General features: G+C 38.5%; 1 protein-coding gene, 1 long non-coding RNA gene and 1 pseudogene across 2 annotated transcripts in view; all 3 read right to left on the minus strand.

Annotated features, from left to right (window-relative positions):
• Positions 1-1,932: 1,932 nt before the first annotated feature.
• On the minus strand, positions 1,933-4,178 carry LOC102426155 (annotated as a pseudogene).
• An 8,185-nt stretch (positions 4,179-12,363) lies between these two features.
• Positions 12,364-14,737, minus strand: LOC106696783. Its single transcript, XR_001347741.2, has 2 exons — positions 13,749-14,737; positions 12,364-13,124 (listed from the first exon to the last, which is right to left on the minus strand). It is a non-coding gene; the product is annotated as an uncharacterized LOC106696783 (long non-coding RNA).
• A 2,650-nt stretch (positions 14,738-17,387) lies between these two features.
• The window catches only part of KIF5B (kinesin family member 5B), a 72,668-nt gene continuing 65,782 nt past the window's right edge, over positions 17,388-24,273 (minus strand). Inside the window, 3 exon segments of the mRNA XM_006086673.3 lie at positions 17,388-18,118; positions 21,312-21,459; positions 22,494-22,710. Of these exon segments, the coding sequence (XP_006086735.1) occupies positions 21,332-21,459; positions 22,494-22,710 (345 nt within the window). The 3' untranslated portion in view covers positions 17,388-18,118; positions 21,312-21,331.

Here is a 24,273-nt window from a genome sequence, read left to right on the forward strand (position 1 = left end):
CCACAGTGGCTGTACAAAATCAACATTCCCAACAGTGCACAAGGGTTCCTTTTTCTCCATATCCTTGCCAACACTTGTTTGTTGATTTATTGATGGTAGCTAATCTGACAGGTCTGAAGTGATATCCTATTGTGGCTTTAATTTGCATTTCTCTGATGGTTAGTGATGATCATTTTTTTCATGTATCTATTGGCCATCTATATGATCCCTTTGGAGAAGTGTCTATTCAGGTCATTTGCCCATTTTTTAATTGGATTGTTTGTTTTTATTGGTGTTGAGTTTATAAGTTCTTTACAAATTTTGGATATTAACCACTTATCAGATGTATCATTGACGAATACATTTCCCATTCAGTGGGTTGTCTTTTCATTTGGTTGATGGTTTCCTCTGTTGTGCTAAAGCTCTTTCTTTTATGTAGTCCTATTTGTTCATTTTTCTTTTGTTTCCCTTGCCCAAGGAGATACGTCAGAAAAAAATATTGCTACAAGGTATTGCCAAGAGTCTATCCTTTCTTCTAGAATTTTTATGGTTTCATGTCTAACATTTAAGTCTTTAATCCATTGTGAGTTTATTCTTCTGTGTTGTTTAAGAAGGTGGTCTAGTTTCATTTATTGCAAATATCTGTCCATTTTTTCTAACACAATATAGTAAATAGTCCATTATATTTTTTGCCCCCTTAGTCAAATATTAATTAACTATAAAGGCATGGATTTATATATTGGCTCTCTATTCTGTTCCATTATCTGTTTTTAAGCTAGTACCATGATGCTGTTGTTTTTTGTTTTATTTTTCTTTTTACTATTTTTATTTAAAACTATAAAAAAACGACAATGACAACCAATAACATAATGCTTTTCTTCACATTCGTATGAATTTTAGAAAATTATTGCCCCTGGAGAAATAACTTGACAAAATATAAAGTAGTACCACACTGTGAAATCTACAAATCCTAGAAGTCAACATCTTGAAGACAATCTCCAGGGGTAGGTGGGGGAAAAAACAAGTGTCACAAGAGATGAGATGAGCACATATAAGGACGGCAAGCTGGGGAAAAGATCATGTCAATGACGGTGACCCAAACAGTAGGTACCCTTTTCTCCTGCCCCCCACACTACCACCTCAAATGGGTGATTTTTGGTTTATAGTCTAAGGAACTCTCTTAAAAATGACACAAGAGTTGCTTTGAATAGAGGTGTAACAAGAAAGGTTCAAGTAAAGGGTGCCCCATAATTCACGCAAGAAGTAATTTTGATAGAAAACACAGGTTTATATTTAAAAATTGTAAATTTTTATTGATTCGTAAAGTATACAGCATAGGGTTATGTATGGAATAGCATATCAGGTAAATGGCCTCCACGGCTTTGCTGGCACATACACACTCTTTTGTTATTGCCTGAGCAGCCGCATTTTCTTTCTTTTTTTAAAAAAAAAATATATTTTATTGATTTTTTTACAGAGAGGAAGGGAGAGGGATAGAGAGTTAGAAACATTGATGAGAGAGAAACATCAATCAGCTGCCTCCTGCACACCCCCCACTGGGGATGTGCCCACAACCAAGGTACATGCCCTTGAGCGGAATCGAACCCGGGACCCTTGAGTCCGCAGGCTGACACTCTATCCACTGAGCCAAACCGGTTAGGGCAGCATTTTCAAAGAAGAATGGTCCGATGATGCCTCCAGCCCAAAATCCGCACCAAACAGTGACACGTTGTGGATGCATTTGTTTCTCAACAATCACTCATGGATTTTCTGAACCCCAAATGCGACAATTTTGTCAATTAACCAAGCCATCAAGATGAAAATGAGCCTCATCAAAATTCAGCCACATTTATGCAAAACGGTCATGGAAAATTTCAACAAAAGAGTGCATATGTGACAGCAAAGCCGTGGAGGCCATTTACCTGATATGCTATTCCATACATAACCCTATACTATATACTTTATGAATCAATAAAAAAATTACAATTTTTAATTATAAACCTGTGTTTTCTATTAAAATTACTTCTTGCGTGAATTTTGGGACACCCTTTATGAGTAAGTCATGCCAAAGTCCAAAGTCAGGGAAGAACCCACAGTGAAAAGGCAACTCAGAAGTGTCAACATCTCGCTTTTTCAACAAACTGCCTCTGTGGGACCCAAGATGGAATCTCAAAAAGATATGAGGGAAATTGTGCTTCCTTCAGAATGAATTGGCTTCTTAACTGCCTTTTCTCCCAGTCTAGCAGCTGCTTTCTCCCATGTTGCTGCAGGTGTTTATTGCCTTACGCTTGAAATGAAAAGGTGAACTTTGAGGTGCCAGGACTGGGCAGTCCTGAGAGGGCAGGGGGGTCAGGAAGTACAGTAGTCAGCACAAGCTGTGCTCTCATAATGGCTTGGCCTTCCTTTGTTCCCGAGAACCTATCCCCAAGGTCAGTCTGAAGTTTGTTTGCAAGCCTGGTGACCCCTTGCTGTCCTACTGGGTCAGCGGGATGAGGGCGGTCTTCAGTATTGCACAGGTATGAAATGCCCACCAGTTTAAAAAACAAAATCACAGTTGTTCTTGGGGCTGGGTGGTTCGCCATCCAGTTTTATCAGGATGTGGCTTTGGCCATGGAACTCCTGCTGAGCTCTGAGACCCTCCTGTGGGTGGGCACTGGCGCCAGCACTGTGGTAGGGAATGTGTAGTAGGAACCCTGCACATCAGGGCTCAGTGTCTGCAAATGGGCTGTGAAGGAAGAGCTGGCTGCCTCTCCTTGGCAGGAGGGAGCCTGGGGAGTGGGCGTGGAAGGCAGGATCTCAGATTCATACTGCAGGAGCTGACCCATGAAGCCAAAGTTGGGCGACACTGCACTCCTGCTCTGCTTGATGTAATCGAAGGCGTCCTTCAGGTGAAACTGCCTGGTCTTCATGAGGTAAGCCATGCAGATGGTGGCTGAACAGGAGATCCCAGCCTCACAGTGGACCAGGACCTTGCCTCCTGTTTCCCTGACACAGTCAATGAAGTCTATTGCTTCTTGAAAGTGGGAGCTAATGTCAGCCCTGTGGCTGTCTTCCAGGGGATCCATTTGTAGTGTAGGGGGCTCTTGCAGGCCTCGGAGGTTCCCCAAGAGACATTCAGCAGGGCTGTGATGTGCAGGTTGGCGAGGAACTCGCATTTGGATGCATAGTAGCCACTTCTAAGGTAGAGGAATGGAAGGATTTCAACTGGGCCGCCTTGGTCATAAGCTGGCCTGTAGCTGATGCTGAGTACTGGTTTCCTACACTGGCTGATAAGGGCTCTCTCGGTCTCAATCTTCTCTTCTGAGATGGGTTCTATGTCCATGCAACAATCAGGATATTCTGAGTAGAAAGTCTCCTATCCGCCTTTGAGGAAGCAAACCTGGGGCGGGCAGGCAGGCCAGCAGCGAGGTGAGCAGGCTGTGCATGGCACTCTCCTTGCTCAGCTTCTGCCAGTGGCGCTGCCCATCGCAGCCCCACTGAGCTGAGGTTGACATTGAGCGAGCCACGCAAGCTGGAGGCAGCGAACTCCAGGTAGGGCCGGCAGTCCAGCACCACGCAGCCCGCGTAGCTCTTTGGGAGCATCTTGCAAAGCCGGCTCCCATCAAACGACATGACCTTCATGTGGCAGCACAGGTGCCCACGGCCAGGGTGGCTAGGCGAGATACAGGAGGGCGGAAGGCCCTCCGGGCTTCCTCCAGCCAACTGAGCCCAGAATCAGAGCCAGAGCGGTAGGTCAACTCTTCTTTCCCGCCCAGAATGCTGGATGCCTGGCCACTGGCCACCACAGGAGCCGGGCCTATATTGTTTTGATTACTATGGCCTTGTAGTATAGCTTGATATCAGGTAGGGTGATTCCTCCACTTTGTTCTTCTTTTTCAAGATCACTGTTGCTATTTCGGGGACTTTTGTGGTTCCATATAAAAAAAAATTTTTTTTTTCAAGGAAAATATCTTTACTCCTGCAGGAGGGTGCTGCAGGCACATGGTCTGGGAGCACACACACCTCCATATACATTTTTGAAATATTTGTTTTATATGGCATATTGTTTGAGCGTTGACCTACGAGCCAGGTCACATGGACCCTCACATGACCATCTGCATATGCCTGTGAAATATGCCTTTGGTATCTTGATAGGAATTGCATTGAATTTGGAGGTTGCTTTGGGTACTTTGGACATTTTAATTATGTTAATTAACTCTTCCTATCCATGAACACAGTTTGTTTCCACTTATTTGTATCTTCTTCAGTTTCTTTCTTCAGTATCTTCTAATTTTCCAAGTACAAGTCTTACATTCTTAGTTAAATTTATTCCTAGATATTTTATTCTTTTTGAAGCAATTGCAAATGGGATTGTTGTTTTTTTGTTTTGTTTTGTTTTTTGGTTGTTGTTTTTTTAGTTTCCCTTTCTGACAATTCATTATTGGTGTATAAAAATGCAACTGATTTTTGGATATTTATTTGTATCCCGCTATTTTACTGAATTCATTTAGCAGTTCTTGTAATTACTGAATTCATCTATTAGTTCTAGTAGTTTTTTGGTGGAATCTTTAGGGTTCTCTCTATATAATATCATGTAATCTGAAAATAGTGACAGATTTATTTCCTCCTTTACAAATTAGATGCCTTTATTTCTTTTTCTTGTCTGATTGCTGTGGCTAGGACTTCCAGTACTATGTTGAATAAGAGTGGTGAACACAGACATCCCTTTCTTGTTCTTGATCTTAAGAGGAACACTTGTAGTTTTGGCCCATTGAGTATGATATTGACTGTGGGTTTGTCATATATGGCCTTTATTACATTGAGGTATGTTCCCTCTATTCCTACTTTGCTAAGAGGTTTTATCATAAATGGGTGTGGGATTTTATCAAATGATTTTTCTGCATCTGTTGATATGGTTATGTGGTTTTTATCCTTCATTTTGTTTTTTTGTGTGGTGTATCACATTTATTGTTTTGCAGATATTGTAACAACCTTGCATCTCCAGAGTAAATCCCACTTGATCATGGTGTATGATATTTTCATTGTATTGCTGGATTCAGTTTGCTAATATTGTGTTGAGGATTTTAACATCTATGTTATCAGGGATAGTGGCCTATAATTTTTCTTTCTTTATTGTGTCTTTATCAGGTTTTGGAATTAGGATAATGTTGGACTTATAAAATGAGCTTGGGAGTCTTCCCTCCTCTTGAATATTTTGGAATAGTTTGAGAATGATAGGAGTTAGTTCTTCTTTGAATGCTTGGTAAAATTTACCTGTTAAGCCATCTGGTCCAGGGCTTTTGTTTGTTGGGAGCTTTTTCATTACTGCTTCAATTTCACTAGTTGTAATCTGTCTATTCGTATTTTCTGATTCTTCCAGTCTCAGTTTTCAAATATTGTGTTTTTAGGAATTTATCAATTTTCCCCATATTGTTCAATTTTTTGCCACATTGTTGTTCATAATATTTTCTTATAATCTTTTGTATTTCTGTGGTGTCAGTTCTTACTGATTTTAATTCTTTGGATCAACTCTCTTTAATTCTTCATACATCTGGTTAAAGGTTTGTAAGTCTTGTTTATCCTATCAAAGAACCAGCTCTTGGTTTCATTGACTTTTTGTATTGTTTTTTAGATTCTATTTCCTTTATTTCTGCTCTGAGCTTTATCATTTCCTTCCTTATATAAACTCTAGGTTGTTTTGTTTTTTTCCTTTTTCTAGTTCCTTTAAGTGTAAAGTTAGGTTATTTGGGCTTTTTCTTTTTTCTTGAGATTGGCCTGCAATGCTATGAATTCCCCCCTTAGGACTTTTCCCTGTGTTCCACAGATTTGGGGTTGTTCTCATTTTTCATTTGTTTCAAGGTCTCTTTGATTTCTTCTTTGATCTCATTGTTAACCATTCATTGTTTAATAACATGTTATTTAGTCTACATGTCTTTGTGTGTTTTTCAGTTTTTTTCTTGTGATTGATTTCATGTTTCATAGCATTAAGGTCAGAGAATATGCTTGATATGATTTCAATCTTCTTAAATTTATTGAGATGTGTTTTGTGTCCTAACATGTGGACTATCCTAAAAAATGTTCCATGTGCACTTGAAAAGAATGTATATTCTGCTGCTTTGGGGTGGAATGCTCTGATGATATCAATTAAATCTATTTGATCCAGAGTGTCATTTAAGGCCACCAGCTCCTTATAGATTTTCTGTCTGAAAGATCTATTCATTGATGTCAATGTGGTGTTAAATTCTCCTACTTTAACTATATTGTCAATCTGTCCCATTATGTCCATCAAGATTTACTTTATATATTTAGGTGCTCCTATGTTGGGTGAGGAAATATTTACAAGGGTTATGTCCTCGTGTCGAATTGCTCCCTTTATCGTTTTCTAGTGTCCTTCTTGTCTCCTACTATAGCCATAGTTCTAAAGTCTATTTTGTCAGATACAAGTATTGCTACCCCAGCCTTTTTTCCTTTCCATTTGTATGAAATATCTTTTTCCATCCCTTTACTTTTATTCTGTGTGTATCTTTCAATCTAAGATGGATATCTTGAAGACAGTATATATATATGGGTCTTGTTTTCCTATCCATTCAGCTACCCTATGTCTTTTGTTTGCAGCATTTAAGCTATTTATATTTAAGGTGATTACTTATAGGTATATATTTTCAACATGCTTTCATTCATTTTAGAGAGAGGAAGGGAAAAGGAGAGAGGGATTGAAACATCAATGACAAGAATTATTAAAATATATTTTATTGATTTTTTACAGAGAGGAAGGGAGAGGGATAGAGAGCTAGAAACATTGATGAGAGAGAAACATCGATCAGCCACCTCCTGCACACCCCCTACTGGGGATGTGCCCACAACCAAGGTACGTGCCCTTGACCGGAATCGAACCTGGGACCTTTCAGTCCGCAGGCTGACACTCTATCCACTGAGCCAAACCGGTTACGGCAAGAATTATTGATTGGCTGCCTCCAGCACGCCCCCAACTGGGGATCAAGCCCACAACTTGGGCACGTGCTCCAACCAGAAATCAAACCATGACCTCCTGGTTCATGGGTCAATGCTCAAGCACTGAGGTACACCAGCTGTACCACTTTTATTTTTTTAATTATCTAACTCTGTTTCTTCCCTCCTCCTCCTTCTTCTTAAAGCAAACCCTTTAACATGTAATACTGGTATGGTCGTAACAAACTCCAGTAGCTTTTTCTTGTTTGAGGAGCTCGTTATTTCTCCTTCAATTTTAAATGATAGCCTTGCTGGGTAAAGTATCCTTGCTTTTTATCACTTTGAATATTTCATGCCAATTTCTTCTGGCCTGAAATGCTTCTATTGAGAAATTAGCTGAGTCTTATATGATCTAACTTGTAGATAACTAGCTGCCTTTCTCTTGGGGCTTTTAAGATTCTTTCCATTTAGTCTTTGCTATTTTAATTATGATGTGTCTAGTGTGGGCTGCTTTGGGTCTATCTTGTTTGGAACTCTGTATGCTTCCTGGACATGTGTGTCTTTTTCCTTAACTAGGTTAGGGATGTTTTCAGCCATTATTTCTCAAATAGGTTCCTTACTCTTTCTCTTCTTCTGGTACTCCTATGATGTGGATGTGTCTTGCTTCATGTTGTCCAAAAGGCCCATTAAACTATCTTTTTTTTTTTTTCTTCTGGTCTTATTGGGTGTTTTTCTCAACTTTGACTTCCAAATCACTGATTCCATACTCCCCTTCATCCTATCTATGTTTATTCCTGCCAGTGTTTATTTTTGTTGTTGTGGTTAATCATCACCTGAGGATATTTTTCACAGTGATTTGTAGAGAGAGCAAAAGGGAGGGAGGGAGGGGGAGAGAGAGAAAAAAAAAACATCAATGAGAGACACAGCAATTTGTTGCCTCTACATGTGCCCGGCTGAGGCTGGGGATTGAACCTGCAACCCAGGTAGGTGTCTCTGACTGGGAATCGAACCCATGACCCTTCAGTGCATGGGCCAATGCTTCAACCACTGAGCCACATCAACCAGAGTCTGCCAGTGTAGTCTTTATTTCAAAGATTGCATTCTTCATTTCTGACTGGCCTTTCTTTATGGCTTCTATGTCCTTTTTCATTCTGTTGAGCATCCTTATAATCATTACTTTGAACTCTATATCTGATAAATTGCTTGCCTCCATTTCATTTAGCTCTTCTTCTGGAGAATCCTTTGTTTTTCAATTAGGGCATGATTGTGTCCCCATTTTGGCTGCCTCTTTGTGTTTGTTTCTATGTATTAGATCTGCTTTCTCCTGGCTCATAGGTCAACGCTCAAGCATTGGACCACTTTTATTTTTTTAACTATGTAACTCTCTGTTACATAGTAAATCTTGGTAGAGTGACCTTATGCAGTAGGTATTCTTGTGGGACTCAGTGGCACAGCCATTATGCTCACCTGACTGGGTACTTTATGAATGTTTCTTGAGCACATTATGTGGATCCTCTTTTGTAATTGAGTCTTGATTTCTATTGGCCCATTCATGTGTGGGATTGACCCTCAGGCTGGCTAACAGTGAGGCTCAACCAACACAGCATGCAAGCTGCTGATCACATGAAACAAAATTCGTTTCAGCAGCGTTTGGTTTTGGCCTAGATTTCCCTGTGGATATGCTGCTTTGTGAACCTTATTGGATCCTGCTATATTGTCTGAAGTTGGCCACTGCTTGTATTTGTTCTGGGCCTTTTTGGAGCAACTCCATTGCAGAGCTATATCAGACACTGCCTGTGTCTTGCCCTGGGCAACCTATTTGGAGTAATCTGCAATGTGCAGCTTGTGGATCCTTCTGCTGGGCCTGGGTGCATATGGAAAGGACCAAGCTGCACACCATGGTCAGCTTTTACCAGCACCACGGGCAAGTCAACAAAAGTCTCAAGCACCTAGAAGTCCGCCTCTGACTGCAGGTTCCTATTAGGCTTAATTACTGAAAGAGCCTGTACCTGTACTCCTCAACCATTGAGCCACACTGGCCGGGGTGCATTTGTTTTCTGTTTCCCCTGATTTGTGACCTTTTATCTCTTCTTGTTTTTCAAGACCATGAAACGTTCAGGCATTTTGTACAATGTCCCTCTATTTGGTTTGTTTGTTCTCATGATTAGACTGAGATTATGGGTTTGGGGGAAGAATACAGTGGTGAAATGCCCTCATCACATAGTTGGGGTACAAGACATCCACATGTATTACTGGTGATATTAACCTCAATCACTTGGTTGAGAATGAAGTGGTGACATTAACCTTGATCACTTGGTTAAGTGCAAAGTTCAGTACTGGCTCTACAATAAGGCAGGGTTGATGGTAGATACAGCTGTTGTAAAACTAGGTTTGCTGATAGCAATGGAGATAAAATTTTAGCTCCTGTAGCAATAAAAGCCAGATGGACACCATGATCACAATGTGCATCAGGACTGGAATGGCAGCTAAGGAGACTAAACCAAGTTACGGCTATGGCTAATAGAACACAGCACATTTCAGGGAACATAGACAGGAAGCCAGATATGATGCTATTCAGCATTCATCATCAGAATACCAGTGATGGAAGACAAAGACGTTAAGGGGAATTACCCTAATTTATTTTCATTATTATTTTAAAAGTGTTTTTATTGATTTTTAGAGGGGGAGGAAGAAAGAGGGATAGAAACATCAATGAGAGCAACATCACCAATTGCTTACTAGGGATCGAGCCTGCAACCCAGGCACGTGCCCTGACGGTGAATCTAACTGGTAACTTCTTGGCTCCTTGGTTGAGTCAACCGCTGAGCCACATTGGCTGGGCAAGTTGCCCTAATTTAAAAAGTCATGACCCCGTGCTGTGACCCAAGTCAGTTTTTCAACTCAGAGCATACCGAATGAAGAGGTTGGGTACCCAGGAGGAAGTTCCTTGCAAAACAGCAAGTACAGACTAAAACATTCACCCATCCTGTGCCCAAAGTAATTATGGCCTTTTACTCAAGTAACTATACATTGAAGGGGACTAACCAAATAATCTGGGGGAGGGCCATTGGACACGGGGTCTAAGGCAATATTGATACCCCAAGATCTGAAGTATCATCATGAGGGGAGGATGTGGAGATATAGTAAACAGAGTGCTGGCCAAGTTATAAATGTATGTAATAAGTGGTCACATTAAAGTGCATATGCTCTGTGGACCCATCTGGTGTCATTTCTGTCTCTGTATGTATAACCAGAATTGGCATACTTAATAACTGTCATGACTCCACACATACATCTTTAGCCTGTGGGATACAGGTTATCAAGAAGCCTCTACAACTGCTATACTGTCCTTTCTCACACTGCCAGCAAAGAGTAAATGTGCTTATCACATGACAAGAGGAACAAAAGCAATTCACATGTAGCAGACAACACATGTATAATTTTGGCCCAGAGCCATGTTAACTCTGTCATAATAGTGTGAAGAAATCTGGCTATCTGGTCATCCCACAGAACACCACATTGAAATGGTTTAAATTACTGAGCCAGAAGTGACTAGCACATTGGAGGCCCTGGTAATGTTAGCAGAGTGGGAAGTAAACCTTAAGATTCTATTTAAACTTAAGAAAAAAAATGACTTGGAGGTTCATAAAGTCACCAAATCAAGGGAGAAAATGCACAACTAACTGGTGACCATTGGAAGATGATGAAGCAACTATTTTGAAACTCGCAAATAAAGAGAAAGAATCAAGCATTTATCCAATTTTTCCTCTATAACAGTGGTTCCCAAACTTATTTGGCCTACCGCCCCCTTTCCAGAAAAAATATTACTCAGCCCCTGGAAATTAATTTTTTAAAAATTTTAATAGCAGTTACTCATCGCCCCCAAATGCACCTGTGGCCATCACCGCCCCCCCTGGATTGCTGCAGCGCCCACCGGGGGGCGGTAGCGCCCACTTTGGGAATCACTGCTCTATAAGCCACACCATCAAGTAGCCAAATAGTGGATGAGGGCAAGTTTCTAACAATGAAGGAATGATAGAACTGAAATACTGCCATTCTTCAGTCTTTAATAAATTGATGGATTAGGCATTCTGTAACATAAATGGTGGCTAATAATCCAATGACAGTTAGATATTATGTACCACCTGATGGAAGAATACCACCACCTATGAGGTAATACTGGCCCCCTCCAACAAAACAAAATCATGAATGATTAAATCTGATTCCAAAGGCAAATTTACAAGAAATACCATAAGGAAGAGGAGTATGTTAAATGATATCAAAGGTATGAAATCAACAAAATCTGGTAAACTCTGCAGGACAAATAACCTTGTTTTCTTCATAAATTAATTTCAAGGCAAAAAGTAAAAAATTGATGGAGGGGAACTATAATGTTAGATCCAATGTTTTAAATTGGATCATGATTCAAACACTGTTTACAAAAAATTAAGTATTTAGAAAAATTATTTTTTTGTGATAATGGTATTTCACTGTTTTAAGAAATATGTATTTATTTATAAACTAGAGGCCCAGTGAACAAAATTCGTGTGGGTGGGTGAGTGAAGATGTCCCTCAGTCCAGCCTGCACCCTCTCCAATCCGGGACCCCTTGAGGTATGTCCGACTGCTGGTTGGATCAGACCTAAACCGGCAGTCGGACATCCCTCTCACAAGGACTACTGGCTCCTAATCGCTCCCCTGCCTGGTTTCCCCCAACTGCTCTCCCAACCGTCCCCCCACCCCCCTGCTGGCCTGGTCACCCCTCACAGCTCCCCTGCCGGCTTGGTCCTCCCACGCAGCCTGCTGTTCAGTCGTTTGGTCGTCCCTCACTAACCCCCCTGCCGGCCTGGTTGTAGGCAGCCACCTTGTGAGGGTTAATTTGCATATTACCTCTTTATTATATGATAAAAGTGTATGATACCTGGGATTGGTTCAAAATAATATGGGGTGTGTGCACAAGAGTGGGGTTAAAAATGAAACAAGATTGGCCATGAGTTGATAACTGTTGAAACTGATAGGTACTTGGAGCTTCATTATTTACTGTCCACTTTCATATATGGTTAAAAATTTCCATAGTAAATAATTTTAAAAGATAAAAAAAAAGTCCTAATCACTGCTAGAATTTAGGAAGTTTTAAAGTTTTTTCCAGCTAGATATGAATGACCATTGAAGAATGACCATTGAAGAATGACTTTAGTGCTTCTGATGTTAATAAGTCAGGTTCAGATGAACAGAATAAACTACAATAAAGTAATATAATGAGACTGTCAATTCATTTCTAGCTCTCAATTCATTTTTAGCTCTCCAGCATACTTATTTAATGCTTGCTGTCCAAAGAATATGCAATGCATTAGGAAGCAAAATATACCAATGTGACATATTAGTCATTATTCTGTCAAGACCGAAGGCCAAACTCAACCTAATACTTCATCAAGTAAGTTTTAAAAAAGTCATTACATTTCAAAAAATTTTTCCTCTTTATTTAAACATAAAACACATTTACAGCATGCAGGTTAAAAAAAAAAAAGGAAAATTATATGGCATCTTCCCAAATCAATTATCTTCAAATGTATCTTCAAACACTGAGAATAAACCAATATATTCCACAGGTAAACTCAGACTCTTCTATCGCCTTGTGTCAAATTGAGTTATGCACAGTAGTTTTCTTAAGTTAGGCAAATAATTTAATTGCTTATCATGAATAAATATTACTTTTACTTTACTGAGTTACTCTTCTGAACCATTTATCAATACCACTCAGAGGAACGTTAATATATTGAGAACAAAACAGAACAACACACTGCAAATTCAAGTGTCAATGTTTTAGATGATCAGAAATTTTCATTTAGAAGAGTAAACACTATGTCTAATAACCTATAGCAAAAAGAGGAGTTCACTGAAACAAATTTATGAAATTCTCTGTACACTGCTGTGAAAGTTTGAAATTATAAATAAAAAATTCAGGTGTTTTTAAAAACCTAACGTATATTCTGAACCACATGCTAGCTATAATTCAGTTACACAGCTCCAATACCCGTGATTCATGTAACAAGAATGAAATTCCCATATTCAGACAAAAGAGGAAAAAAATTCTGCTTCATTGATGAATATTGCCAAAGAAGCAAGTTTTCATTTGAAAACAAAATAAAGTTAACTGCATTACTTTAATCTTGCTGCAATGTTTCATGTCAATTTTTGGAGTGTTTCTTCTGATCAATCCTAAAAGGAACACAATCATTTTAAAGGATGCAGACTACAACAGCAAAAATTTTTTACTATTAAAAAAATAAATAAATTTACCCTTTAAGTCAAAATTATATAAAAGTGGAAATTACAATAGTTAAGGAAATAGAAAAATAAGCCAATTATGATCTGAGTTTTCTGACTATGATCCAAATTTATTACAAATATCTATATATAAAACTTCTTCAGAAAGTAAATTCTGCCAGCCAGATCCTAACACAGAACTTCTCAAGTTTCTCTGCTGACTGAAACCATTATATCCCCATTCTAGGCAAATTTCTGCTAAAACAGTTGGGAGTCACCACCTCATTGATGAAGCAAATATTGAAATCTCCTTCCCTGTTACTTTTATAGCTCCCTAAAATAAACTGTTGACTTAGTTTTATCAACTTAGGAAAGGGTGGCAAAACAGGTACATTTAGTACTCATTTTAAAATTATGGGATAAAACCAACAAAATAATTTATTTGAGGTTAGTGACTTGCAAACAATTTACTATTTCCAGGGTAAGATATAAATTATAGTGTATGAATTAGTGAAGGAGGTTAAAAGTACTTCAAGAACTTGAAACCAAAAATTACCTAAATATTTATAAACTTACAATATATTTATCTGGTTCTTCCACTTTTTTCTAAACTTCCAGTCTATAAACTTAAATCAGCCAATACAGTAGATAATATAAAATTTAATTATATATCTCAATTCATTTCAGTGTATTAAGTGGACAAATTAATATTTGTTCAATTTTAATATTAACTATTAAGCTCACTGAAATGAAGCGGGGTGTTCATCTCCCCCTCCTCCAATTTTCCCTATGACATTCATTAGTCTGTTCCTTGTTTACATGCCTCTGGTTCTATTTTATTCATCAGTTTATTATGTTCATTAAATTCCACATATAAGTGAGATCATATGGTACTTGTCTTTCTCTGACTGGCTTTTTCTACTTAGCATAATCATCTTCAGGTTCCTCCATGCTGTCTCAAACAGTAATATAGATGTGTGGTGTTTTTTTTTACAACTGCATAGTATTGCACTGTGTAAATGTACCACAGCTTTTTTTCAACTGGTCTACTGATGGGCACCTGGGCTGTTGTCAATTGCGCTGCTATGAACATAAAGGCGCACATATTCTTTTTGACTGGTGCTTTGGGATTTGTAGTATATTCCTAGAATCACTGGGTCAAATGGTAGCTCCATTTTTAACTTTAGGAAACTGCACAGTTTTCAATAGTGGCTGCACCAGTCTGCATTCCCACCAGCAGTGTTCCGGGGTTCATTTTCCTCCACATCCTCACCAGCTCTTGTTACTGACTTAATGGTGGTAGCCATTCTGGCAGGTGTGAGAAGGTACATCTTTGTAGTTTTAATTTGCATCTCTCATTAGTGACACTGTTCTTTGATTCATGTTTGGTGGCCAGCTGTGTGGCCACTTTGGAGAAGTGTCTTAGGTCCTTGGCCCATTTTTTAATTGGACTGTTTTCTTTTTTAAGTTGTATGAGTTCCTTATATATTTTGGAAATTAACCCCTTATCAGATGTATCAATGGCAAATATGTTCTCCCATACAGTGGGATCCCTTTTCATTTTTTTGATGGTTTCTTTTACTGCACAGCTTTTTATTTTGATGTAGTCCCATTTGTTTATTTTCTTGTTTCCCTTGCCCTAGGAGATGTATTGGCAAACGTATTGCTATGAGAGATGTTCGAGGTTTGGCTGCCAGTGGTTTCTTCTAGGATTTTTATGATTTCACGACTTACATTTAAGTCCTTTATGCATTTTGAGTTTATTCTTGTGTATAGTGTAAGTTGGTGGACTAGTTTCATTTTTTTGCATGTACCTGTCCAATTTTACCAGCATTGTTTATTGAAGAGACTTGTTACTCCAGTGTATACTCTTGCTCCCTTTGTCAAGTATTATTTGAGTGTAAAGGCTTGGTCCATTTCTGAGTTCTTTGTTTTCCATTGATCTATATGCCTATTCTTGTGTCAGTAGAAGGCTCTTTTGACTATGATGGCTTTGTAGTATAACTTGATATCTGGTATTATGATACCTCCAAATTTGTTCTTTCTCAAGTCTGCTGTGGCTATTCAGGGTTCCATATAAATTTCTGGGGTGCTTGTTCTAGATCTGTGAAATATGCTGTTGATATTTTTACAGAGATTGCATTGAATTTATAGATTGCTTAGGATAGTATGGATATTTCAATTCTACCAATCTATGAACAGTGTATTTTTACATTTGTTTCTATCTTCTTATCTCTTTTTTTCAAAAGCTGTAGTTTACCAAATATATGCCTTTTACCTCCTTGGTAAAATTTATTCTTAAGTACCTTAATTTTTTTTGTTGCAATGGTAAGAGGGTGTTTTTTGTTTTGTTTTTTTTAAGTTTCTCTTTCTGAGAGTTCATTATTGGTGTATAAAGAAATGCCATGGATTTCTGGGTGTTAATTTTGTATCCTGCTACATTGCCAAATTTATCTATTAAATCAAGTTTTTTGTTGGAGTCATTAGGGTTTTCTATGAACAATATCATAACATCCATGAATGAGTTTTACTTCCTGCTTTCCAATTTGGATGGCTTTTAATTTTTTCTTATTGTGTGATTGCTGGGGCTAAGACTTCCAGTTCTATGTTGAGAAAGAGTGGTGAAAGCAGACATCCCTGTCTTGTTTTTGTTCTTAAGGGAAATGATTTTAATTTTTGCTCATTGAGTATGATGTTCGTTGTAGGTTTGTTACATATGGCCTTTATTATGTTGAGGTATGATCCTTCTATTCCCACTTTGCTGATAATTTTTATATAAAATGTGTTGGGTTTTGTGGAATGCTTTTTTGCATCTAATTCTATGATCATGTGATTTTTTCTATCAATTCATGTAATTCTAGAGGTCTAGTGCATGAAATTAGTGCACAGATAGGGTCCTTAGGCCTGGCCAGTGATCAGGACCGATCTGTGGGGCAATAGGGGGCCCCCACCTTGGCTGGCCTGGGGCCTGTGGGCAGCTCCTGCGTTGAGCATCTGTCCCCTGGTGGTCAGTGCGCATCATAGTGACTGGTCATTCCACATGTCGTTCTGCCATTCAGGTGATTTGCATATTAGGCTTTTATTATATAGGATAGCACATTGATGGCTTTGTGAATACTATACCAGCATTGCATCCCTGGAATAAGTCTCACTTGATCATGGTGTATGGTCTTTTTAATATATTGCTGGATCTGATTTGCTAATATTTTGTTGAGGGTTTTAGCATCTTTTCATCAAGGATATCAACTAATTTTCTTTGTAGTGTCTTTATCTGGGATAATTCCAAAGTCTCATATGAAAGCTCTTGGAAGTATTGTGTTGTCCCAAAGCTCCCTTAAATTATCCTTTTTATTTATTTTTTTCTAATTGCTACTCTGGATATTTTTTCCACCGTGTCTCTAATTTGCCTATTTGGTTCTCAGTTTCTTCCCAGGTATTCCTTCTTCTAGCTACGTCACTGTTCATTTCAAATTGAGTCTTATTCATGGCTTCTACATACTTTTTCATGCTTATGAATTTCCTGCTGAGTTCCTTATAGTTCTCATTAAGTTGCTTGAAGTTTTAATTTGTGAGCCCCATCAAAGTCAGTGGGATAGTTGTCAGGGGCACAGGTTCAGGCTCACTGGGTAGCATCAGGCTATTACTTTGACCTCTGTATCTGATAAATTGTTTGCCTCCATTTCATTTAGTTCCTTGTGTTGATTCCTCCTTTTCTTGGGGATTATTTCTTTGTCTCCCCATTTAGTAGGTCCAGTCTTCTAGTGTACCAGATCAGGCATGTTAGGTCACAGCGGCAGGTCCACCAGGGGTGTTGGGGCACAGCAGGGTTGGGTCTTCCAGGGGCACCAGGTAATGACAGTGTGGCCTGGTGCAAGGATGTAAGGCTGGTTGTCCAAGGGGCACTGGGTCAGGCATGCTGGGTCGTGATGGCCAGCTGGTGCATCCAGGAGAGTCAGATCATGGTGGTGGGGCCAGGTGAGCCCCATCAAAGTCAGTGGGATAGTTGTAAGGGGCCCAGGTTCAGGCTTGCTGGGTAGCATCAGGCTTGTACATCCTGGGATGCTGGGCTGCAAATGTGGGGCCACACGCACTTGTCTGTGGCCTCAGGGTGTTGGGCCATGGCCGATCCCCAGACTCTGTGGATTCTCCAAAATCTGAAGCAGGAAATTTTCATTCCATCAAGCTATGTTGATTATAGAATTGAAAAAAAGGCAAATATAATTCCTTCTCCAAACTCTTTTGCAAACTGAGATTTGTTTTTGATATTGTAAAATATTTCTATTCAAGAAAATTCAGCAACAGGAATTTCATGAAATAACAATTAAGTAGCCTTACTCAGTCTCAAATGACTACTTAGACAGTTTTATGGTTTCAGTGCTCAAACAGTAGTTTTTAGAAGCAAACATCAGAAAAGATACAAATAAATTTGACTCTGAAATCATTTGTAGTATTGACCTGATATATTGTGTGGGCATGTAGTGTTGTAAGTGGTAAAATTTAAGAAGTTTAATCTAAATGTGTTTACATTTTCCCCTAAAATAAGGAAGACACTTTAATAAGAAAAAAAAGAAAAGTAACAGCAGCTAAGTAATTTGAGATTAAAACCACACATAAAGAAACAAGTACAAAAAGCATAATTCTATGATACAGTTAGATTGGCACAGTGAAGACTAAATGCAAGACACAAAAGACAAATTGTGTAATAAATAGGGCCATAGTTGTAAACTGTCATTTTTCCCTCCTAAGAAGCCAAAATTGCACTCTAAGTTTTGTTGGGAAGCAGCAGAGTTTACAAGAAAAGTAGGCAGAAAACAGCTGTACAGGCCAGGTATAATTTATACATTTAAAATAGCTGTAATTCTATAATTCCCAGGGGTAAATTTTATAGTTACTGAATGACTCTGCTTGATATTATGTCTTCTTCATACTTCAATTACTCACAACACCTGAAAATGGGAGAAAACAAAAGAAATATTTTCATTCGCATAAAACTTGTGTTTGAGATAATCATGAAAGAAACAAAGTAGATAAAATATACGAATAGTTTAAAAACACTTTGGCCAATAGCTATGACCACATTCCACAACGTTTTAAAAAAATGGCAACTTTAAATGATTTGATTTCTTCTCTTTTAATTTATTTCAAAAGTAGAGCTACTTACGAGCAGTACAATGTTTAAAAAGAGGTCACCCCACTCTTCATTTGTTTTTATTCTTCCTAAGAGAGCTATGCGTGAGCTGATGCATGAATTACATATTTTTTAAAAAGAAGATGGAAAGGTGTAGACAGTGTCAGTGACCTTCTTAAGCTAAGGACCTTTAACAAGAAATGTTATATACATGGAAGCTATTAAAAAAAAAAAAGAGGAGAAGGATAGGGATACGGTCCATACTACTTACCTATGTGTTTAAAAGAAAAACTCAACTTTCAAAGTATTATATAAGGTAGAAGACCAGCCATAAAAAATTGGGTGGTAAAAGTATCAGTAATATTAATACATTGCCATAATTCCCTAAAAGAAATCCAGTGTTTTAAAATGTTTTTCTTGATAATTAAAACATTAAAAAATTTCTCTACAAAAGTTTTTAATTTCCCAGTCATTTATCACTTAAGTAAATCCTATGTTCCCCAATCATGGTTTAAGAGTTAGAAAAAAAAAATAAGAACTATTATTTTTGGACTAGCAATGAGACAAGCCTGTAAACTTTATACTTTTATAATTACTTCACATTAGCTATCTCACTCATATGTTAAACTGCCTTATTAGCACTCTATTTCAAGCTAAAACCTAGCTATATTTAACAAAGGCCATGGTCTATCTTCTCTGCTAATGAGATTAGAGTTCAAAGTTTACAGATGAATTTTAATCTGAGCACAATATCAAAAAAAGGATAAACTTTCATCTATATTTGTGCTTTAAAAGGCTCCTTGCCCACCTCCCACTTCTAGAAAAGTACCTGTAATTACACTTTAACTTGTCTAATTCTTAAGAATGACTTCCATTTTACTAATAAAGGAGCTCAAATATAGCAGGACCTTGAATAACATTTTTTCAACACTGTTTCATTATAATGTTGCTAAGATGCTATATGAACTTAACTCTTGTTGTGTTTTTTAAAATATGTTTTTATTGATTTTTAGAGAGGCAGGGAGAGAGGTAGAAACATTGATGAGAGAGAAACATAGACCAGGTGCCTCCTGCATGGCAATTTTTAAAGCAGGCAATCACTCTTTAGTCAGGGGCACTGAACTCTTTTCCCTTACATTATCAAACTAATAAATGACAACAACCAAAACAGCAATAGCCATCTGGTGTGAACGAATCAAAATTATACCTTTTTTTTTTAATCAGATTGGCAAAAAATAGATTCTTTGGTGTGCCAAAGAATTTTAGTAATTAGTTTAATGTGTGCCATGGGATGAAAGAAATTGAAAATCACTGGTTTGTCTAGAGAATTTTAAAAAATTGAGGTATCTGAATATAGATTGGTGTTAGATAATATTAAAAATATTTTTAGTTGCTAGATGATTAACAATATTTTGGTGATAATATTGTGGCTATGAAGAAAAATGTTATGATTTAAAGATACATTAAACAGGTCATGAATGCATAATTTATTTTATGTTAACAAATTTTAAAAGGAGTCAAAATGAGAAAGAAATTATTTAAAAAGTAACTTGAAGTTCATGTAAGTTGAAAAGTCAGGATTCAAACTCAGAACTTCAACATCCAAGCTCTTTTCACTATCTTAAAAATCCTATACAGTGTGGACAAAAAATTATATTAAATTGTAATGTGAATCCTCCAGAATATTGCTTAATTCTCCATTCAAATTGAGAACCAATGTTATATAAAATGTGAAAGTATAAACAAGATTAAAATAAAGATTTTAATATTCATCAGAAACAAGTTAAGCCTAATAATTATCTAGTACTTTTAGTTTCCAAAACAACTACACATCCAGGACTTCCTAAAGAACTAAAATCTGAGTTCCCGCCATATGATGAAATATCAAGCAGCTATTAACTAATCAAGTTGTAGAAAAAAAAATGTTCAGAATATATTACTAAGATAAAGAAGCAGGTTACAAAGTAGCATATGTAGAACAGGAATAGTATGTTATTAAATATTCATCAACAATTTAAACCTTTTAATTTAAAACTTATGAAATAAAGCTCTAGAAAGATAAACACAATATAGTGGGTGGTATCTCTAGAGATATTTATCTTTCTACTTTGTAATAGTCTTTAGTCCCCTACAAGTAACAAGTATTACTTACATAGTTAAAAACAAACAAAAAAGTGTAAGAACTCACACATCTGTTTGAAGAATCACTTTCAATAGGTAAATGGAAAAGGACACAGAAATAACTCATAAGAAAGAAAATACATGTGGGCAATAAGTATAGGAAAAAAATCCAACTTCATTAATCAACCAATGAAATGCTTATGTTGGTTTATCACGTCAGAAGCTTAAAAATGATTAATACTCAATCCTGCAAAGATGCAACAAAATGGACAGTATCCTTGGCTAATATGCAACTTGGTGTAATCTTTCAGGAGCCTTAAAAATGTTCACATTTTCTTAAAATTCTACTTTTGGGAATCTTCTGAAAATAATCTAAAAGATGAGGTGGTGTAAAAAAGATAATCATACTTTGAATTCCATATATAGAAATTTCAATTTTGGAAAAAATTAACACACTTAAATCATATATCCAATAAAAGAAAATAGTTAATAGCAGTATCTTTTTTAAGTGATCCAGTGCTATGTTAGGAACACAAATTGGCCCAGCTGGCATGGCTCAGTGGTTGAGTGTTGACTTATGAACCAGGAGGCTGCGGTTTAATTCCAGGTCAAGGCACATGCCCGGGTTGTGGGCTTGGTCTCGGGGTGTGTGTGTGTGTGTGGGGGGGGGGGAGGGGGGGAGCCGCCAGTATGCATGCAGGAGGCAGCCAATTGATGTTTTAAGCTCACATCGATGTTTCTCTCCCTCTATTTCTCTCAAAATTAATAAAATATATAAAAATAAATAAATCATGAGAATAATGTGAGAATCTAAAAAAAATGTTTAACAATCAATGGTTGAACATTTCCATTTACAGTTATAATTCAAAAGCGAGATATAAACTACAAACCTGTAGGTAATGTGTCATGCTTATACTTGTTTGCCTCCACCTCGTATTACCACAGGCTGGCTGTTCTGAGTAAATGCACCTCCTCCACGAATTGCACTTGGATGAGTTGGAGAAGCTGCTGGATGTTGCCCAGGACGAATAGGTTTAGCTAATATAAAAACCAAAAAGTGGCTTTAGAATAAATCTTAAAACATGCCTGTAACTATTTTTTAGGTCTCTTGTCTTTACTTACCACAAATTCTTGTGTTTTTGTTTTTCTCTTTTTTCCCTCTCATTAAATTCCTCTCTCTTACTTTTCAGTTACATCTTTTTCTCACATGAATTGTTATTCTAAAGCATGAAATATTGCTGATGACTTTTCTTTTCATTTTAGAGTATTTTTATTAAAGCTAGGGACAGTGAAACAAGGAAGGGCCTAGAACAGTGGTCGGCAAACTCATTAGTCAACAGAGCCAAATATCAACAGTACAACGATTGAAATTTCTTTTGAGAGCCAAATTTTTTAAACTTAAACTATATAGGTAGGTACATTGTTATTAACTTAATTAGGGTACTCCTAAGGCTTAGGAAGAGCCACAAGGGGCCAAAGAGCCGCATGTGGCTCGCGAGCCGCAGTTTGCCGACCACGGGCCTAGGATAACAGAAGAATTAGGTAGAGGTATGAGCCCAGGCTGGGCTGCTTTGGCTCACTAAGAAGTGAGAGGAAAGGGGACCTTTGGGGACAGGTTCAGGGAGTTTGCCTGGGATGAACTGCCTATTGCTGTCCTGGTTGTAAGCCTCATGGGGTCCCTTAGAGTTTAGGAGATGCATGTCTTTGGGGAAGGGGTAAGGTCACCCTGGGGATGAGGGTCTACCCTACAGTTTTCAGGAAGGAGAGCATACCCTGGAACCTGTATTTTAAGGGGTTTCAAAGGCTAGGCATTTAGGGTAGGTTTTAGGGGAGCATGACTTATTTTTTTTGCCATTCCTTTTGCTTTAGTAACATTGCTCTATAGTTTATTTCCTACCCCTGACCATTCTTGCTTGCGTGTCTAGTTCTTATTTATCTTCTTGTTCTCTTAATGTGGTTATTACTCAACTCTATGCTGCTTTCCTAACAATGCCACTCTTTGGAAAGTTAGAAAATAAAAACAGACAAATACCACCACCACAGCACATAAGGTTTTTATGTGTTCTACTAACCAATTTGTGCAGAATGCCCTCTTCTGGCCATATTCTTTGACCTGACTGCTTCCTTTATACGATCTACTTCTTGCTGATAACGTTTGCGATCACGAGATGCATTTTCTTTGGCTTCTTTCAGTGCTGACTCCAGAGCTTTCACTCTCTCAGCTGTGGCTCTCAGTCGCTTTTCCAACTTAGGAAGTTCACAGCGAAGATCTGCATTATCACGTACCAACTAAAGGTACATAAATAAGATTAGGATTCTAGCTATAAGAAGATTAAGAAAATATACAGTTCAGGAGAACCAAGACGGCGGTGTAGGTAAATGCCAGTATTTGCCACCTCCCACAACCACATCAAAATTATAACTAAAATACAGAACCATCATTCAGAACTGCCTGATAGCTGGCTGAATGGAAGTCCTACAACTAGAGAAGTAAAGAAGAAAGCATGTTGAGACTGCTCGAGGGGTAGAGGCTAAGAACGGGTTGGTCCGACACCCATGTGTGCCGTTTTTTGTTTTTTTTTTGAACCCAAGGGGATATTGTCCCTGCGGGACCACCATGAGGAGCAATGGGTCCCAGCCCCACACCAGACCCCAGTCCAAGGTCCACCATAACTTCAGCTTGTAAAAACCACCAGGATTGTGGCTGAGGGACATGCAGACTGCCGGAGACCCATGTATCCCTCTTAAAGGGCCCAAGAGGAACATACTTGGACTTGCTTCCTCTGAGCTATAGTGCCAGAGGGCGTTGGGGGACCTAGACAAATATGGGGTTGACCTGGATTGTCTGGCATTGGGACAGGAACTTGGGGCCAGCTTTCTACCAGACAGAAGTGCTCATAGGGGTTACTGTTCCTATGCTGAAACTTACCCTGTCCCAGGGCTGACTGGCAAACCATATCTGAGTCCCCAACAACTTAGAGCACACTATTTGCTCCACCCTATGATTCTGAGACCCCACCCCATCCAATTTGCAGCCCACCCAAGCTGTTTGCAGCAGCTTTTCAATATGAATGGCCTGTCCTGGCTCAGGCTTCAGACTTTGCTAAAATCTCTCAAACAAGCTGCAGCTGGTGTCAGCGTGCCCCAAACTTATCAATAAAAAGCCCAAGACCTGGCACCAGCACCAGTCTGCCTTGCTTCACAGCTGGGCCTCACCTGGGCACTTCCAAGCCCAATACAAATAGCAGTCATTTGCAGATCTCTCTGTAGTTTCTGCCAGGTGGCACTGGGCAGTGGGTGACTTTGCATCTCCCAGGAGGCCCGAGAGCCAGTGCACCCAGTGGACAGCTTCAGACCATACTCTATACATCCATAAGTGACACACTCAAGGGGCAGACTCAGTGAGCACCATAGCCCTACTGAAGCAAGTCCTGCTCCATACGGGTGTTTACTGCACAGCAGCTCTTTCACTATAGTTGTTGCTGGTCCTCATAGGCAATTGGTCTGGAGGTCAATTCCTCCCAGTGATACCAACAGTACTCAACTACAAGACTGAGCAAACAGTCCACACAGGAGTGCTCCTAGAGGGACCAGCTGGGCACTATGGGACACTTACTACACAAGGCCACTCTACTAACTCCAGGAGACATGACATAGCTGCTCTACCCAATATATTGAAACAAATACAGGGAAGTAGCCAAAATGAGGAGACAAAGAATCATGTCACAAATGAAAGAAATGGAAGAAAGCAAACTACTGGACACAAAGTTCAAAATCACGGTTATAAAATTACTCAAGGATCTTCATGAGATCTTCCAGGGACTTAGTAAGACTTTCAAGGATATTAGTGAG

Source organism: Myotis lucifugus, unplaced genomic scaffold (genome assembly GCF_000147115.1).
Source record: "Myotis lucifugus unplaced genomic scaffold, Myoluc2.0 scaffold_29, whole genome shotgun sequence".
NCBI lineage: Eukaryota > Metazoa > Chordata > Mammalia > Chiroptera > Vespertilionidae > Myotis > Myotis lucifugus.